The 19,869-nt window shown below is 42.6% G+C and overlaps 1 protein-coding gene across 1 annotated transcript in view; it reads left to right on the forward strand.

The window, feature by feature from the left end:
- HS2ST1 (heparan sulfate 2-O-sulfotransferase 1) overlaps positions 1-19,869 on the forward strand; it is a 247,338-nt gene that overhangs the window by 216,665 nt on the left and 10,804 nt on the right. Inside the window, exon 6 of the mRNA XM_068239852.1 lies at positions 18,176-18,333. Coding sequence (XP_068095953.1) covers positions 18,176-18,333 — 158 coding nt within the window. The remainder of the gene's footprint in view (positions 1-18,175; positions 18,334-19,869) is intronic.

Genomic DNA, 19,869 nt, shown 5'->3' on the forward strand with positions numbered 1-19,869 from the left:
GACGCGTTGCTAGCCTGGAAGCTAGTGACTCATCTGTACAATGTTGGCTTTACATTGTTGCCCAAGGGATGTGTACCCATCCCTTTCAGGCAACAGAAATCGCCTGGAGTGTACGGGGCTTTTGTCTACCTTCTCCGCCCCATAATACTTTATACTAGTATTTTTTTTCATATGCAAGCCAGGAAAGGCCAATCCGTGAACTGATGATAGGGTTATTTGTGCCAACAGCTTATTGATGGATATAGCAGGCAAAGGCTAGCCTGTCTGGCCCAATCTCACAGGAGACATACCGTACAGCACAAATTGCTGCAAAGCTTAATGCTGGGCAATGAGGGAAAGGTGTCCGAATGCTAAATGAACCACAGCTTGCTATGTATTGGACTGAATAGCTGTAGACTTGTTAGAGTGCCCATGCTGACCCTTGCCCACTGCCAAAATTGCCCACAGTGGGGCATGTGAGCATCAGAACATGACCATGGAGCAATGGGAGATAGTGGCGTGGTCTTAGGAATCAACTTTTGTTTTTGTCTTTCTAGTTCCCTTGATCACAGTCCAATCAGGCGTCTATGGGTTGTACTGGAAATCCAAACTGATCCATCGAGGCCCTACCTCACTGCTTACTGGGAATCCTTATCAGAGCCCCTCAATCTTAAAGCACTTATGGGGTTACCCCATCACAAAACAGTTGTTTGAGGATAAATGTCTTCAGACAACCACTAAGCAGTGACAAGTTTTTGTATTATCATTCGTATTTTATGAACATTTTTTAAGAAATCATAAATTTTGCCATGGTATGTAAACTTATGAGCACAACTGTATCTGCCAGCAATCATAGGTGACCCCTAATATCGGACAACAGTCATAGGTGGCCCTCAGTATCTGCCAGCAGTCATAAGTTGCCACAGTCTCTGTCAGAGGGGATCCTGGCCTCCGTCCGCGGTCACCAAATACTAGAAAGCTGAGAACATACTGTAGAGTAAATTCCAAAGCTCTAATATAGTTTGTCTGGGTGGCTCAAACACTTCAGTGCTGAAAAGCAGGAAACACATTGGTGAGCAAAGATGGGGCACCGACACATAATATTTGATGTTTGTAAGTATCACCTACGTTTTTCAGCACACCTCCGTCCCCATCACCCTCTTCCAAGGATCACCACAGGGCATCTTTAATATTCTTTTAGAGTCCAGGCCTCAATGGGTCCATGCTGTTTCTAGGGGCACAAGGGGGCTTACGCTGAACTAGGTGGTGGGCTTTAATGTTTGGACTTTTGCATCACTTTGAATGTTTTTCAGACTAGTGCAAACGTTTTTTTCAAGAAAGCTAGAGCACATTGCAGCTTTTTAAGCAGAAAGGTCTTATTTCCATATACCTTTCAGCAAGTGTTTTTCCGCTCTCTAAACCACATTCTCTGTTATACTATGGAAACAACCTGCCCTTTACATACTTTTCGGTTGAGAGTGGTGCCCTGGATGGTGCTTACAGGCACTGTTTGGGGACCCTACACCACCTTGCATGTATATGACAACTCAGTGGGTTCTGCATTGAAGTCAGTAGGCTACCTGAAAAGAACAGAATATAGACACCTTCTGTTTGTGTGAGCGTATCAGTGTAGCAGCCAGAGAACTAGCATTTTTCAGAATGAAGAGAAAGGCAGCAACCTCTATATTTCTCCCAGGATGTGAATAAATTTGGCACATTATAATACTTCTGTGAGCCTTGTTTAGTACTAATTATGGAGGCAGATGTAAAATTAACCTTCATGAGCTTGCTTTCATGCTGCACACTTAAGTCAAAAGCCCACGCAGAAAATAAAATATGTAAAATGTATATCTGCTGTAGCCAAGATCGTTAGTTGTCTTTTATGACTCATGAAGTTCCAAATAATAATTTGTTGTCTCAACTCTTAGGCTTAGTTCCCACCTGTTTGGTACATTCTATGCAGCGCAAAAAGACGCAGGAAGCGCATCTTATTGTTATAATTAGCATCCGCTTCCACTTGTGATTCAAAAACAATCCATTTACTGTGTTGCAGTAGACTGAATACAAAGTCCCGACCTGCAGCATTTTTACAGCAACAGACTGCTAAGGCTGGGGTCACAGATGCAATGGAAGCCTATGAGAGTAAACCGTGCCTGTTCTCAGTAGGCTTGTCAACGCAAAAACTCACCTGTCCCGTGGATTCGGTTCTGTCGCCTGGGTTACCCAGCCACTCCACTGCAGGGGAGAAGCTGCTATACACAGATCAGAGCCTGGCAGAAGCATGGGGCTCCCTATTGGATTGAAAAAAAGGGCAGTATTAAACCTCCTTAGCAACAGGGAGGATTCTCATTGATTCATAGTGGACCAATGAAATCCTCCCTGTTGCTAGGAAGAGTTAGTCTGTTGCAAACCAATGAGGAGCTATATGTTTGATCTGTGTGTATCGGCTATTCCCAGACAGAGAAGTGGGCAAAGCAGACAGGTGGTTCTGTATAAGTCAGAGCTTTGTAACTCCACCCAGAGACCAGTTCTGTGACTGTTGAGATGTAGCAGATTGAGAACACATTTCCAGTCTAAACTTGCCTGTTGGCTGCATGACCACAGCCACCCATTAGATGGCATGATAGGAATTGAGCCAGAGACCTGATTGGTATAGTTATGTGGCAGTTCTATTACAACTTAAAGTCTATCTAAACTCAGAACGTTTTCTCTTCATGGTAAAAAAAAAATCTTCATTAAAATTTTTGGAAATATTAAAAAAAAAAAATAGTTTACAACTTGTTTTCACTCTGCAGGGAGCACTGAAAGGGTTAAACCTCTGTGTTTACTGTATGGAAGAACTGCCTTGGCAGAGCTCCTGCAGTCTATTCAAAACTGCTGATGAGAACTTATTACATGTTGATTCTGCTAAATAAACACAGAACACAGAGCAGTACGTTTCTTCCGCAACTATATACGCATTAAGATTGTGACTTCGTAGAGCCCATTCGGGTGTATAGTGGTCAGATAGCCAAGGAGTGGGTAACACAAGAAGATGATTGTACTTTCAAGGTTGGGTTGCTTTGGGAGGCAACCACTCATAGGAGCGTGTGGGGAAGTACCGTCCCCACTTGGCCTCGTGGATGATGTATGGCGGCCGCGCCATGTATCATAGAGTGAGTACTCCTACCAAGGGTAGCTTAGAAGTAATTAAGAGATGGCTGGAGGAGCTCAATGAGGTATGTATTTGTACAAACATACAATCTGTAGCAAAAATGGAGGTAAGGAAATCCTACCTTCAATAAGTGGTTCTCACGTAAAGCTTAGTTCAAACAATTCTCATCTTTATTGAGCAGTTTTAGGACAACGCATTTCACAGTGTAAGCTGCTTCCTCAGGCCAAGTATCATGCCTTTAAAAACAAACCGTAATGCTCAGGAAAAACATAAATACCACTAAAACATAATCTCATACATAAAATACAGAATATGTAATTCAGCTGGGATGTATTAATACAGTAAGATGATATTCTAGAAGTAATCTGCTAAAACCATTGATGTCGAATAGGTAATGTGGATTAGGATGTGACTAGAATCGAGAGGTATGTATATATATATATATATATATATATATAAATAAAAAATGCATAAACAGATATATATTATATATCATATAAACACATAAGAACATACATAATTGAGAGTATATGTAATATGTGGTCATTAAGTCTAGTTAAACAAAAACATAATATGAAGTTGAATTGTGGTGGTGCTAATGGTATCTGTATATAATATAGTAACCAACGGTGAAATAGCGCATAACTGAATACACTGTGGGCTGTCTCTTTAAACAAGCTCTGTTTTCTGTGCAACACGTTTTACACACTCAGTACAAACATAGGGCTTCTCACCAGTGTGAGATCTGCTATGTGTGAGAAGATGTAAATATAGTGTAAAACCTTTTTTCACATTCAGAATGTGAATAGGGCTTTTCACCAGTGTGAGATCTCTCATGTGTGACAGGTTTTATTTTTGCGCAGAAAGAAACATTTCCCACACACAAGGTCTGGTATATACCTAAAACCTATTTCCCACACTCTGCACATAAATATGGCTCTTCAACAATGTGAGATCGCTCAAAATATGGTGATGGGAGGGCTTACCTTAAAGTATAGCAAGATTATCCTCAGACTCCTGTATAGTGGCTGCTCTCTAAAGCTGCCGAAATAAAGTATGAGAAAATGGCACCCGCTGGAATCAGAAGTGACATCACCGTGGTTCTACAAATGTAAGATGTCTGTCAACGAAAGCCATCCTTCATGATTTGAGGTGAAGATTTAAGATCATTTGTTATACACACATACTGCTAGGCTCCCTTGCAAACAGACTATCCTGTCGTATGGAGAGAGGAGGAGGGAAATCGAGCAGGAAGCATCCCACTGAGAGCTGCAGCAGGAGCTACATAAAGAATATGCTGAGAATTTTCCAAGTCATCTGATTTCTGATTAGGAACAAATTTACATCGGGGGACACCTCTGCAAGTGGTACACTGTAACCAGAATCTATCATGGATGGTTACTTAAGGCAATGAAAATCTGCTGTGTGTGTGTATATATAGTTTTACTGGACTCCTGAGAATGTGGTATAGCAGAAATATCCAAAGCATGCACCATAAATTCTTGATTGGCACAAAATAGATGTGTACGTTTAGCATTGTAGCCCTTTCCACATTCTTTTCACATACAGAGGATGAGAGAACAAATATTAAGAGTTTATAGAGTTTTCCTTTTCTGAAAAAGGTATGCCCTTTATATTTAAATGTTTTCAGGGTTTCAGCATATGTAAATAACACTGTAAAGGAAATTATTATAGATAACTCCGTTATTAATAGAATGCATTTGTACTGCCTAACGGAACCCAAATGCAGGACACGTTAACTGGATTGCAAATGCAAAGTCCCGACCTGCTGCATTTGTCCACAGCCGGACTTGGAGTACACCACAAACCGGACACATAGAAGCCTATTGTAACGGACGGTGTCCGTTCCCACTAGGCTGGTTGCCAAACGCAACAAAGTAGAAGTACCCAGCCACACTCCCCTGATTGCAATTGAGGTGCAACGATCCAGCCACCAGAGCACCAGGTGGCACTCAATTATCTGTATTCCAGAAAGATCAGCACACTCAGATGTATAATGCAAAACATCAAGCTCTTTTAATGCAAAAGTTTTCCATATAGTACAATTCGTGTTCAACACAGACCAGCAACTCATAGTAGATAGGCATCAAAATCCTCGATAAGATCGGCACCACTCCAAAAATTAGTATTAAGGCTCTTTTATTGCTAGGTTGTTTTGCTAAGTTTAGGCATTCAGTGACACAACTCAAGGTGGCGGTTATTGACTGTCCCTTCTGACTGTAGAGGTGGTAATAGGGAGACAGCATTACTTAAGAAAGAGGCAGCCTGGATAAGAAGGCTGGGTACTTTAGAACCTGGGGGACTCAATCGGGAGTACGATCTGGGGTTTTGCATCCATTCATGTTAGCATAGTATCTGCAGGTACTGTTGTCCTCTAATGCCTGTGATATTTTCCATTTGTATTTCATGATGTTATTAATCTTTTTTGCTTTTCTTTGTTCTTGCAATAAAAGCGCTTTAATACAGCCGATACTCAAAACTTGAGACAGTCTGTTTTATCTGTTTAGCTAAGATATCACTAGGTCGCTATTGCTACTCTTCAACCTCTACTCATGATTCTGTACAATTGAAAATGCTTATATGGACATGTCACGCCTGATTTTACCTTGTATCGCTTACTATTGTGAATTCAGTCCCATTGGGACGAAACTAATATGCATACCCTGTTACAATCCGTGTTAAATACTCAATTAAATCTTTTTGAAACTAAAAGCGCTTTAATACTACTTTTTGAAATGGTGCCGATCTTATCGAGAATTTTGACTGCTGAGAGTCTCTATGGACACTGAAATGTAGATTGTGGCACACTAATTTCTACATTTTGTGGTGCTCCTCCTGAACTTCTTTGCTGTAGGAGATAGGCGTCAGACACCCACAGTCCATCAAATGCCTGTTGGCCACCTTGTATAGAAAGTCCTTGAGGGAACAGAGTCCAAAGTCCACAATCCGCAGAAAGTGTCTCAAATCGTAGCGACAGACACTGGCCTAATGCTGTTTCGGGCATTTGCCCATCTTCAAGCCGATAAATGTGCACTGATGTGGACCAATGAGAATCCTCCTTGTTGCTAGGTAGGATTCACATTCTGTTTTTTGTTTTGTGTTGTTTTTTCCTCACAAACCAACAGGAAGCCCCATGCATCCTGGTCTTCAGTACAATCTGGGATGACGCTGACGATGGGAGCAAATAAGTTATTAGGATCCGCACCATCTAAAAGCAAAGAATTTATTCAATTTTCTTTAAAATCCATAAGAGGCATTAGCAAGTGTGGGCCGGGTCACCATGACGCATGGCATTTCTGAGTATAGCTCTTTCTTCAGATGGTAAAGGCAACACACTCTAACACATATCCAACTAAACCTCCTATATAAAGCATTGGAGAGGACCTGATAGTAGACTGCAGAGTCCTACAACATTTGCATACATACATATTCATATATAGAGTAAACCGTTCCTATAATATAATACAAACCTTACAAAACTTACATCTCTCAAGCGGATGCATATTGAAGGGATGGATGAGCTCAGATCATTCGTTACCACTCAGACTTCAGATATAGGTGTTAAACACCATGCATCTATGTCTCTCATTGTGTAACTCTCCACAGCATGGCGTCAGCCAATCAAAACAGGGCCGACACAGTCCGCTTTGCTCATTTTTACCATTCCCTTATTGCCAGCCAATCATAGTTGCACCTACAACGTCCGCTCGTTGCGGACGTTGTAGGTGCAACTATGATTGGCTGGCAATAAGGGAATGGTAAGAATGAGCAAAGCGGACGGTGTCGGCCCTTTTTTGATTGGCTGACGCCATGCTGTAGAGAGTTACACAATGAGAGACATAGATGCATGGTGTTTTACACCTATATCTGAAGTCTGAGTGGTAACGAATGATCTGAGCTCATCCATCCCCTTCAATATGCATCCGCTTGAGAGATGTAAGTTTTGTAAGGTTTGTATTATATTATAGGAACGGTTTACTCTATATATGAATATGTATGTATGCAAATGTTGTAGGACTCTGCAGTCTTCTATCAGGTCCTCTCCAATGCTTTATATAGGAGGTTTAGTTGGATATGTGTTAGTGTGTTGCCTTTACCATCTGAAGAAAGAGCTATACTCAAACGCCGTGCGTCATGGTGACCCGGCCCACACTTGCTAATGCCTCTTATGGATTTTAAAGAAAATTGAATAAATTCTTTGCTTTTAGATGGTGCGGATCCTAATAACTTATTGATACAATACCCTGTGCACTCCAGGGTTGATCACTGCACATCAAGTTCCAGTGGTGCTGTCACAATTGAAACACTGCTGACGATGGGAGCAGCAGTGGAAGTACCGCTGGATGGGTGACAATGCAAATGCAACAGCCAAATGGGAATGACGCCAGCGCATCCTAAGTGCATGCGATTACTGCTCTGTTTACGCATACGCTGCATTTATGACGTAGTGTGAACGCAGCCCTACTGTAATGGAACGCGGAAAAGCCGCCGCGTGTACTGACAGCAAGGCGGGTGATTCCGCGTCCAGCGTGGCGGTTTGCACGCAGTAGCGTGCGTCTGGTGTGGCTGGGTCTGTTAGTTCACACAGATTGAGAAATACACGCGCGCGCGCGCTGAGAGGCAGAACCTTTATGACAGCCGAGGAGGGATCAGCTGACCAGGTTGGTCAGCTGACCTCAGAGCAAGTGACAATTGGTCAATCACTGATGGGTGGCGCCGGAGTGCGCTGCTCTATATATAGTTACTGCTGGTCAGTCTCAGGTTGTCTGCCGTTGCGAACACTTACGTGGAAGCACTCAGACCTTAGTCAGATCCTACAGTGTGTTAGAACCAGGAGGACCTGGGAATTCACACTGAGCCAGATTACTTCTGTTTATCATTTTGTTATACTTCAGACTAGTTCCAGGGTGTCGAGACCACTGACCTCACACCCAAGATTAGGGACTTTGTGTTATCATTGTGTTATACTTCAGACTAGTTCCAGGGTGTCAAGACCACGGACCTCACACCCAAGATTAGGGACTTTGTGTTATCATTCTGTTATACTTCAGACTAGTTCCAGGGTGTAGAGACCACGGACCTCACACCCAAGATTAGGGACTTTGTGTTATCATTCTGTTATACTTCAGACTAGTTCCAGGGTGTCAAGACCACGGACCTCACACCCAAGACTAGGGATACTGTGTACCATTATATTATACTCCAGACTAGTTCCAGGGTGTAGAGACCACGGACCTCACACCCAAGACTAGGCATTGTTTGATATCTTTTATGACCTACTGCTTTTCTGACTATCCCTCTGCTTTCTGATTCGGTACCTACGCATATCTGATTATCTGTGGCCAACCCTGCCTGCCTTTGGATACCGAATCAGCCTTCTGTCTCTGTACCTTGTCTGTCCGTGTGTTGCCGACCTGGCTTGCCCGACCTTGAGAGCTATCTCTCTCCTTTAAGAGATAGTCTCCAGACCTGCTAGTGACAGCCACCTTTCAGGTGTCACTCACTCACAGGTCCTTCCTACTTTCAGCCTGGGACTCCACCCCTTTGGAGGTCTCAGGCTGCTGGAAGGTTTTTGCACTTCTCAGAAGGCAGTATCGCCCATACTGCCAAAGACCACCTGCTCCTCGGGTGATCTTACTCAAAGTCATTACTGTTGCACCAAACACTCACACTATATAGGTGTCCAGAGGTTAGTTATACTTGGATTATCTGTGATTCTGCAGATCATCAATAATCAGGTATATATCTGTATTCTTGGTGATACTGCAGATCACCAATAATCAGATTCTCTCTGTGTGCTGACACCGATCGTTACACCTACAGACTGTTGTTGCTTTTTTTTCCCCTTATACCTTTTGTCAAGTGTTAAATGAGGACTTGGGTATGTTTGTAATCACCTATACATATCAATAGATGAGCAGCAATGCCCAGGAGTAATTAAAAATGTATTAAGACCACTAGATGTATAGTAAAAATGCCTACATTTAGCCAGTGCTCCCTCCACTTTCCTTAGATCAATAGAATGTAAAGCATTGAACGTAACACTTCAGTTAATCAGCACGAGGTTGCGGAAAATCAGGTCCTTTTTTTTCTGAGCTGGGAATTTACTAATTAGCTGAAAACTAACTGTAAACAATCAGCGGGATATTGAGTAAAAGTGTTAAAATGTCATTAAATATTTATGAGAAGATCAAGGTCTCATTAGGCTTCCAACAAGGGAGGCATGATTAGTGCACTGTGTACAGCCTGCTCAACCTGTCTGTCCCATTTTATTAACAGTCTCATAACCAATTCATCAAGACCAAGCAGACTAATAAGTGATGGCTTCAAGTTAGAGAACAGCTGTGGTAAAAATAAATAAAATAAATAAACAACCTACCTTCAACACCCCAATTTACTGCTATATCAAAACTGACAACTACGTCCAGTAGAAATCAGCTTTTCGTAGCGTAAACTAGAGTCACTTATAGTGTTTGTGGTCCCTCAGGAAACAAGCCAGTGCGTTCATGTAATGCGGGCAGTACATTCTCCATTGCTAAAGATGGCAAATGGAGTGACTGGCCAGTGTCATGTGGGGTAGAAGGCAAGCTAATTAAACACCATGCTCGCAAATCTGCATTGACCCTCCTAGCACTCATACCAGGGATTTGTACTACTATAGTAACAGGAATAAAGTAATGACCATAAAGTCAATTGAATGGAGAAAATATGAGATTAATAAAATGTCCTATTTACAAGAAATGTGGGAACAACTTTTTGGGCATCATCCAAAAATGGACACTCCATAGAAGGTCATCTAAAACTGTGATGTCTATATTAACACAAACAGTTACCAGCAAGTGGCAGAAATGATACTGTGAAAGAAGTGAACACCGGGAGACATATTAACAGGGGTAGACTTGCACTAGTATTCAGTGAGGGAGAGAGAGGAGACTACAGTGATGAGGGAAAAGTGAAGCTTTTATTCACACCCCGAGGGCTCAACAATTACTAGGGTTCGCCAAACTCTCCCTGCATATCTTGCAGTGCGAGAATCCACAGTAATGATAAATGGAATTCATATGATCTCAGATTCTTCTACAAAGTGGTCCCTTCAGATATTCTCCACATAGATCTTATGACACTCTACAACCTTGCAGTAATACTGTTGATGAATTGATATATCTCAAATCTCCTAACCATCTTGACGGCTAACAAATAACTGTTGCACTGTACACGTTTCAGCATGGCCCTCAGTGGTCTATTCAGCCAGTTGGGGTTGGTTGTTGGTGTTTTTTTCCTAGCAAGTATCTCTGATTTCTAGGATGTTGTTTGGTAATTCTAGGGTTACGGTACATGGAAATATCCCTCTCAAATTCTTAATTTAAAATTGTCAGTAATTCAGGATACAGTTAATCTGTTGTGACTGAACACAGGAGGTACCAATTACTCCATTGTTTTTGACAGCTTCACCTTACTTTCTATTGGGTTTGATATTCATTGGAATTCAGGTCCATAAGATTTTTGTAAACACCCTGATTGGAAACCTTGTATTATCAAATCGATCCATCTTACTTTCTTCTTCAAACTCACCCAAGGTAGAACAGTTCCTTCTTGCGTTACCACTGCCAATGAAGTACTCCATCAATAAGTTATTGTTGATGAATGTTCTCTGGTTACATTTATTCAGATTATCTAGGTCTGAACAGTAGAAGAAATTAATAATGAACACTGATGAGTATTTAGGTCCTATCTGAAATGTTGATAAAACTGTAGTCGCCATCTGGTCAGGCAGTCCTATTTTATGTAGGCAGTGGCATTGTACACTACGACTACCTCTATTTTTTTAATGTCCATTTTCTAAGGTTTTAGAGGAGTAAAAGAAGCTACGTTTTACTCACTAGGGGCTTTTCTCACTGCAAGCAGCAGTGAAGTGCTGATATTTAAATCAGGGCTTTGGGGTCGGTACAAAAATCTTCCGACTCTGACTCCTCAGTTTATGAAACTCCAACTCCGACTCCGGGTAACTAAAATGACTCCGACTCCTTAGTCTAATATTTAACAGGGCTGTGGATTTCGTACAAAAAACACCCGACTCCGACTCCTCAGTTTATGAAACCACGACTCCGAATCCAACTCCGACTCTGGGTGCCCAAAATTGCCCCGACTCTGACTCCAACTCCGACTCCACAGCCCTGATTTAAATTTCCTTGTGTCTTTTTAATATCCTATGGATAACTAGAACAATATTAGGTAGCACTTTTCATACTTTAGGACATGCTGTATTTCTTTCTCCATGCCTCTACTCCCCTGACCCTGCCCAACCACTGAAGACATAGCAGGGACTCCGAGCAGTGCAGAAACTATGGAAAGATGCATATCATTTTAAAGCTCTCTTTCTCCTATTTCCAATGATATATAAACCGCTGCCCTATGCCTTTTAGTTTTCGCTATTTTCGTGATTGAAATTGCCGCGGCCGCTATTTCAATCGCGAAAATAAAGAAAACTAAAAGGCGTAGGGCAACGATTTAGGGGTCGCCAGAAAGAGGAGAAAGAGAGCTTTAAAATGATATCCATCTTTCCAGAAATAATGAATTTTTTCCGTTTTTTTCTTATTCTTCCTGTTAAAATGCATTTACAGTAAAGTGGCTCTTAGCAAAATGTACCACCCACAGAAAGCCTAATTGGTGGCGGAAAAAACAAGATATAGATCAATTCATTGTGATGAGTAGTGATAGTTATTGGCAAATGAATGGGAGGTGAAAATTGCTCGGATGTAAAAAAATTTCAACCCTGTGGGCTTAAGTGGTTAAAGTGGAACTTAAGTCAGAACTTCCTCTTGGCTCTAAAAGATTAGCTACAGAATGATAACCTCTATTGGAAAAAAAAATCTTAATTACAATTTATGGAAATCCTAAAAAAAAGGGAAACCTGTAATGTGCCCCCAAAAAGTTTTTTACCTGGGGCTTCTGCCTGCCCCCTGCAGCCTCCCTGTGCCCATGCCTTCTCTGAACGATCCTCCGGTCCCCCGCCACGGCTCAGTTTTGTTACCGCAAGTCGCATGCACTGGTCCTGTGTGGCTCTGGCCGTGAGGTATTGCGCCTGCGCATGATGCTCCCGGCAACGCGGCTCAGTGTCATTCAACTTGTATGTCGGTGGTAACAAAACTGCATCATGGTGGGGGACCGGAGGATCGTTCAGAGACCGCACGGGCACAGGGAGGCTACAGGGGACTGGCAGAAGCCCCAGGTAGGTGATTTTTTTTTGGGGGGGGGGGGGGCACATTACAGGTTTCCGTTAAACCATTTCAGTGCTCCCTGCAAAGTAAAACGGAGTTAATACTTCAAGGTTTTTTTTTTATTATTATTTTGTTGTTTTTTTATTATAGGATTTCCATAAATCAGCAGAACTAATTTGACACTTTGACCTGGTTGCTATAAACACAGAACACAGCAACTATATGTGAAATGAAGACTTTTCATTGCGTGTTGTGCAAGACTTAAAAGTGTGTTTTTTGCATCTAAGTGCAATAAAGACTGGAAGAAAAAAAAATAGTATCAGTCCTCACTAAACAATGAAATTGCAGCTGTCACTTTTTAATGCAGAGTAATATAGGAAGAAACCATTTAATGTTAAAAGCACTTTTTTTGTTCCCGTCTCCAGCTTTGCCGAGGAAGCTCCTATTGATGTACCAGATATAACCCTCTGGCATGCGCTAATAACTTATTTTTCCTGCTTGGATAGCTGGCGTGTTTTCTGTGTGTACATTACCACTTAACGATGTATATTTTACAGGCTTTATGGTTGTGCAGTTGCAGCTTTAGTACCAATTTGTTTGTTGAAAATAATCTATAAAAGTGTTACTGTGCTGTTAGGTGCTAATAATCTCCAGGAAAATATGCAATTTCCTCTAACCTGCAGCTGTACATCATGCACATCTTAATCTTTTAATGATTCCCAAAGAGACCAAGAATCATACAACTCAATCAAACTGTTGATTTAAGGTAGTTTCCTTGGCGGAATAAAAACAATGCTTCTCGTGTCTATCATGGGGCTCAGGATCCCGATTCTCAGCAAATTCAACTTTCAGTAATTAAAGTAACTTTCAATTCATTGCTTAGCTGAGTATTTGATGCCACTGCATGAGCATTGATAAGAAACGGGCACAAAGAGTTAATGATGCGTTAAATGCAAGTTTACCCCAAGTTACATCAGTCATGGCAGTTAACTTTTAAATACTTCTATTTTCCATTTCTCTGCAATATATAAGCTATTCTTGAGTGTGCTTTTTCTGCCTTCCCCAGCTATTTCACCGGTGATGAGAAATGCAGGTAATGAATTGCGCACTATGCGTACTTCCTGCTGACTCTCCACATCACTCCGTTGGATGTACCAGTATAAAGCCCACAACAGAGATTACTACAAAGAACATGACAACTCAAATGGCTATTTTTGAAAGTGAAAAGAACATTACAACAAACTATGTGAGGTTCCGTATGAGTTACAAGATCCCCTAGCAACCAAGGCAGAGACATCAGCAGTGCACTCTCAACCCCCCAATAATAGTACACATCCACTGTAAACACATTGGGCACCCTCCATCATGTATTCTTTTTACCGATCAGCAATTTCCATCAGGTATAACATGTCTCTGTGTATTATTGGTGTAGTTGTCAATCGAGCCTTTGACGGCGGGTCTGCAGGCGATCTGATGGTGTGGGTGGGTGATCAGATTGCCCGCAAGGGGCAGGTTAGGGGCTGATTGATGGGTGGCAGTGACAGGGGGTGATTGATGGGTAGCAGTGACAGGGGGTGATTGATGGGTGGCAGTGACAGGGGGTGATTGATGGGTGATTGACAGATGATCAGTGGGTTATTACAGGGAAGAACATATGTAAATAATGCACTGATAAGGGGGGGGGGGGTCTGAGGGCAATCTGAGCGTGTTTGGGCGGTTGATTGGGTGCCCGCAAGGGGCAGATTAGGGTCTAATCTGATGGGTAACAGTGACAGGTGGTGATAGGGGGTGATTGATGGGTAATTAGTGGGTGTTTAGGGTAGATAACAGATGTAAACAATGCACTTGGGAGGTGATCTGATGTCGGATCTGCAGGCGATCTGATGGTGTGGGTGGGTGAGCAGATTGCCCGCAAGGGGCAGGTTAGGGGCTGATTGATGGGTGGCAGTGACAGGGGGTGATTGACGGGTGATTGACAGGTGATCTGGGGGGATAGATGCATACAGTACACGGGGGGGGGGGGGGTATGGGGAGAATATGAGTGGTGGTGGGGGGGGGGTGATCAGGAGTCCCCAGGGTGCAGTTAGGGACCTAATAAAAAAAAATAGCGTTAACAGATAGTGACAGGGAGTGATTGATGTGTGTTTCGGGGAGTGATTGGGTGTAAACAGTGGGCAGGGGGGGTCTGAGGGGTGCTGTGGGCGATCAGGGGGCAGGGGGGGGGAGATCAGTGTGCTTGGGTGCAGACTAGGGTGGCTGCAGCCTACCGTGGTGGTCCCTCGGACACTGGGACTACCAGGGCAGAAGGCAGCCTGTATAATACACTTTGTATACATTACAAAGTGTATTATACACTTTGTAGCGGCGATCGTGGGGTTAACAACCCGACGGCGCTTCCGAACGGCCGGCGGGTTGTCGTCGCGGTTGGGCGGAGCCAGTTGCCGGGGAAGCGCGCGTCATCAATGACGCGATCTCTTTCCCCGGCATGCCGAAAGGACGCAACGCCCTTGGGCGTATTGCGGTCCTTTTGGCGTCCACTTTGCCGCCGCCCATCGGCTGTGGGCGGTCGGCAAGTGGTTAGACTTATCACGCCTAAACTTATCACGCCTAAGTTTATCACACCTAAGCTTATCACACCTAAACTTATCATGCCTACACTGAGTTTAGGCATGATAAAGGGCTTTTCACCAGCGTGCTAACTGTTAGCACCGCTTTGTGAATCAGGCCCTATATATCTTATCTAAAGTATAGATGGTTTACAAAGTAAATCTAGCTGCAAACAGCTTCAACAGTACGTGATTATTTCTCCCTGTGATACAATGAGAGCAGCCATATTCTACCTATCATTACACAGGCATGCTGCTCTGCATCTCCACCCTTCAGCCTGTGCAAACTCCACTTCCCTTTCCTCCTCCTTGCCCCTGAAAGCTCCGTACATGCTTCAACAAAAGCCTTTTCCTCCCCAGGCTGAGCTCCTATGAGCACTTGCAGCATGGGACTCAGAATGCCTAGATGCTAGGGACATGGATACATTAATTTACATGCAATTAGGTAATAAATAAAATAAAAAAAACATTTGGGGGGAAGAATGCCCAACAAACTATATGTAAGGGGCTGAAAAATGAAGGCAGCAAAAGTTTGTCTCGGATCTACTTTAAGGCCCAGTGCACACGAGCTGATCCGCCGGCCGAATCCGCCTGAAAATCCACATGGCTAATGTATCTCTATGGGCTGGTGCATACCGGCGGTTTGAGGTTTTTAGCAAGCCGCAAACATGCCTCTTGCTGCACGTTTGCGGTTTGCTAAAAACCTCAAACCGCTGGTGTGCACCAGCCCATAGAGATACATTCGCCACGCGGATGCGGCCGGCGGATCTCATACAAAATCCGCTCGGTGTGCACCCAGCAAATATCTGCTCTCGCTAGCGCAGATAGAGGGTATTTTTTGAAAATGTTAAATAGACATCACACGGTGGAGCAGTGCCGTTGGGCACCCATTGGGTGAGCTAATCTGCCAGGCAGAGACTGCTCACGGGTTGGGAGTCGAGGAGCTGCCATACACACACTTGATAATTGGCTGAGGTGGCTTTTATCGAGATGCCTCAGCTTAGTCAACTATACGTACAAACCTTTAGAATTATCTCTCTTCCATGCAAGCCTGTAGTTAGTGATCAGTGACAGTTGCTACTGACTGAAGAGAAACTGTCATTCAGAGCCATGGAATTTTAACTCTTTCAGTGACAAAAAGAAAAAAAAAGGACAGCATAGGAACTGTGTCCGCATGTGTGACGTTGCACGCGTTCCTCTGGCAACCACGCAGGGCATGTGTGTGGACCAAGGACTGTGTCAGGAGCCAGCAATGGACAAACGGCGGACATGGACAGATAATATATTGTGCACTGTGCATGGGGGGGGGGGGGAAGGGGGGGGCACATTGAACATGGTGGGCAGGGGCAGTGTCGGGGGTTTCGTTGCTCATCCGGATGTCGCTCGTAGTTACCGCTGTGCACCCAATCAAGCAAGTTGGTTCTACATCTTGCAGTATGTCCAACCAATTAATGCGACCGATTTTGGCCGCATCATTGATCGGGCATGCACCTGGCGACACTGTTTTTTATCCAATTCAACTATAGTCATCAAATCAGATAGATTTTCAGCTATATAGTGTTTTTTATAACATATTGTATCATTCTCTAATATTTGCAGTTTACACACTACTTGGCATTCTTCATGATTTTACAAAGCAAGCCAGTGAACTTTTGACCTGTCCTGCGGAGAGAAAAAGAAAATACAGTGACTGACAGTTGAGATAGCAAGCTTTAAAGAAAACCTGAACTGAAATTTTAAAAGTCAAAATAAGCATATACAAGTTATACTTACCTTCCATGTAGTCTACTCCTCAGTGTCTTTCTCCTGTCCCGCGTCCTGTTTGTTCACTGTGATCTAGGGAATTTTCCATCCTCCATTTTGAAAATGACCATTACTCCATAACAGCTTCCTGGTCAGCACACTGTTAAACTGTAACATCGCCCACTTGAGCCATAGGGAAATATGGACATTACCTGGTACATCAGTTTTCCTCTCAGCTATAACAGACAGCAACTGATATTTTACTGACAGCAACTGATATATTTCAGATCTGACAAAATATTGTCAGAACTGGAAGGGATTATTGTCAGAAGAAAATGGTGAGCTTCTGAGAGGAACTGATGGCAAGGTAACTATGCAATGTTCATTTGAAGTTACCTCATGTGTTTATTTTAAACATTTTTACTCAGTACAGGTTCTCTTTAAAAGACAGAACTCTCTGTGACTTTGAAAGTCGTGGAGCTCAATGGCTCTTTTGTATAGATAACTGGAGTTTCTTAACTCTTCCTGTACTGGAAACAATAATAGACTTATGTCTCTGCTCCTGATGTTTTATTTCTTAGCTGTACTACACATACAAATCATTATATCATCATTTTTTCCCCGCTTCAGTGTCTCTTTAAGTATATGGGCAGCTTAAAAGGAACTGTAGTGAAAATAACCTAATAAACAATTTATTTTTTTTTACAATATTTATTTATACATTTATTATTAGTGTTTGCCAATTGTAAAATCTCTATAGTCCCTGGTTTTACATTCTGAAATATATCACAGTTGGTGACATCTTTAGTCCTGTCAGGTGCAGCTCTGCAGAATGTTTGTTTACTGAGCGTTCCAACACCAGTTCAAATAATACCTAGTCCCCTAGAATGCTCTAGGAGGAGAAATCCGCATAGCTACACAGCTTAGGCTAAGCTTTCCTGGCAGGGTGGGGATACATACCAATATACAGCAATATATAGATATAGGAAGTGTTTCCCATGCTGTAACTAGGACAATTACTGTAAAAGTGAGTATCCTGAATCATTTACTGCATTCTACTATATATCCCTACAGTGCCTCTTTCAGCTGACAGGCTCCCATGCAGGCAGAAAGCCAGACCATTCTATAGTACAGATGTCTGGCACTTAGCATGCAGATGGTGTTGCATTTATTTGAAGAATGCCTGATGCAAAGAATTCCTTTATGTCCAATTCAATGAGACTTCATGGAGTTGTAGCAAGAAAAGCATTGTTTGCAACTTATTATTTCACATATATTTGTTAATGCACTTTTTGTATAACAGTTACCATGGTAACCAGTGGAAAATGCAAAATATGTTTGTCATAAGTTTTCTTTTTCTGTATGTGCACACTTGCTATTGTTAATATGCAACAGACAGCCTAGCTGTTTATTTTTAGCCTGTAGAGCTGGTGTCTGACTGAGTTGTCTTTCAGGAATGTTGGAAGCAGATGGGCCCTGGACCAAGCCAAATACAACCTGATTAACGAATACTTTTTAGTGGGAGTGACGGAAGAGCTGGACGACTTCATTATGTTGCTGGAGGCCGCGTTGCCTCGTTTCTTCAGAGGCGCCACAGAACTCTACCGTTCAGGTAACTGGATACAGCTTCCATTTTGTCCTGCAAGGGTTCAGGACAGGAGAAGTTTAGGGCTGCACATGACACTGCTTAATCAAAAGCCACTTTTAGACAGTTCTTTTATTTCTGAAAATTGGTGCAAGTTGCCTGTAAAATATTCCTGTAGGAGACCGTTTGTCAGGTGGTCCGTAGCCAAGAGTTGTGACAAGTTTTTCTGGTCAAAGCGCAATTGTGCTTTCTATGAACTCGTGAACATATGGCTGTGGCACGGACATCTTGGTTGTTGTGTTAGTGGGGTGCCAGGTTCAGGGGCATTTAGGTAAAAAAGGCGCCGGTAAATTTGGGGGCAGGGTGAACCCAGAAAACAGCTCACCTTGCAATTACCAATTTCCCAGCGTTATAGATTACTATTCCCCCTCTAGACCGCCATGGACTCCGGGTAAGATGCAATTTAGCTACAACTATTGCTGCTGGCTGAATTGTCCTGGTTTTTTGTTAGGTTTTTTTTTTGTTTTCATAATTTGGGCTCCGCTTTTTGCCGGCAACCATATTACCTTTTGAGCGCCACTATACCGTAATTCACATTACAGTCTATGGCGCTGCCAAAATGTCTGGCACCCTTTTTACCTGTCTTGGATTTAGGGATCCTCAGATTCCTGACACTGCCATTGCCCTCATACCTAGTCTAAGTTTCCCTTTGTCCTAGTATTTAACCCTCCCATTTTTGATGTGCATAATATCATAACTTATACTTGGGGATACTAACACTGAACCAGCAACATTTTACTTTTTCTTATCGACATTAGGACTGCCAGAAATCTGATCATTAAGCACTTATGGGTAATAGGTGTCTAAATGAACTGTTCTACATTTATTGGCTTCACCTGTACTCTTCAGGCTGTTCATAAGTAAGGTTGGTCAAGTGAGATGGAAATTATTCAGAGTTGATGCAGGATTATGCACATTTTGTATGCAGATTAATGCAGTTTGAAAATGAGTTAAATTAATTTTAAATATAATAAATACAGGATTATGCAAATGCTGTATGCAAATTTATAAAATGTATCAACTTGGGAATATTTGCATCTCATTGTCCATTCTTATCAATAAGATGTTGTAGCGGATCCCTCTAAATGGAGCAACACAATTACGAAAAGTAGAACTTATATTCAGACAACTACAGCTTGTATAAACAGTTTTATAACCTGAATGCTTACATGCAATCTTTATTTCCCTTCTGGGGTCCATCCACGCAGTTACTGTATATGTCCAGGGAAAGACTAGTAGTACTGATTAGTGTGCTCTACCCATCCGTCATGAAAGTGCTATGATACCCCCACCCACCCCCTGTACACACACTACCATGGATTTGCTTTTCTGCATTGATTTAGAGTGTAGGGAGGAAGTGTCTATAAACCTGGCCATGTGGTGATCATAAGGGGAAGTGCCAGGACATGGACAAACCCAAACCAGGACATACACTACTGAGTAGAAGATGAAGAGCAGAATGAAGACCATAGAGGGCTGGTCCTATGCAGCCTATTTGTGGTT

Source organism: Hyperolius riggenbachi, chromosome 6 (assembly GCF_040937935.1).
Source record: "Hyperolius riggenbachi isolate aHypRig1 chromosome 6, aHypRig1.pri, whole genome shotgun sequence".
Classification (NCBI taxonomy): Eukaryota; Metazoa; Chordata; class Amphibia; order Anura; family Hyperoliidae; genus Hyperolius; species Hyperolius riggenbachi.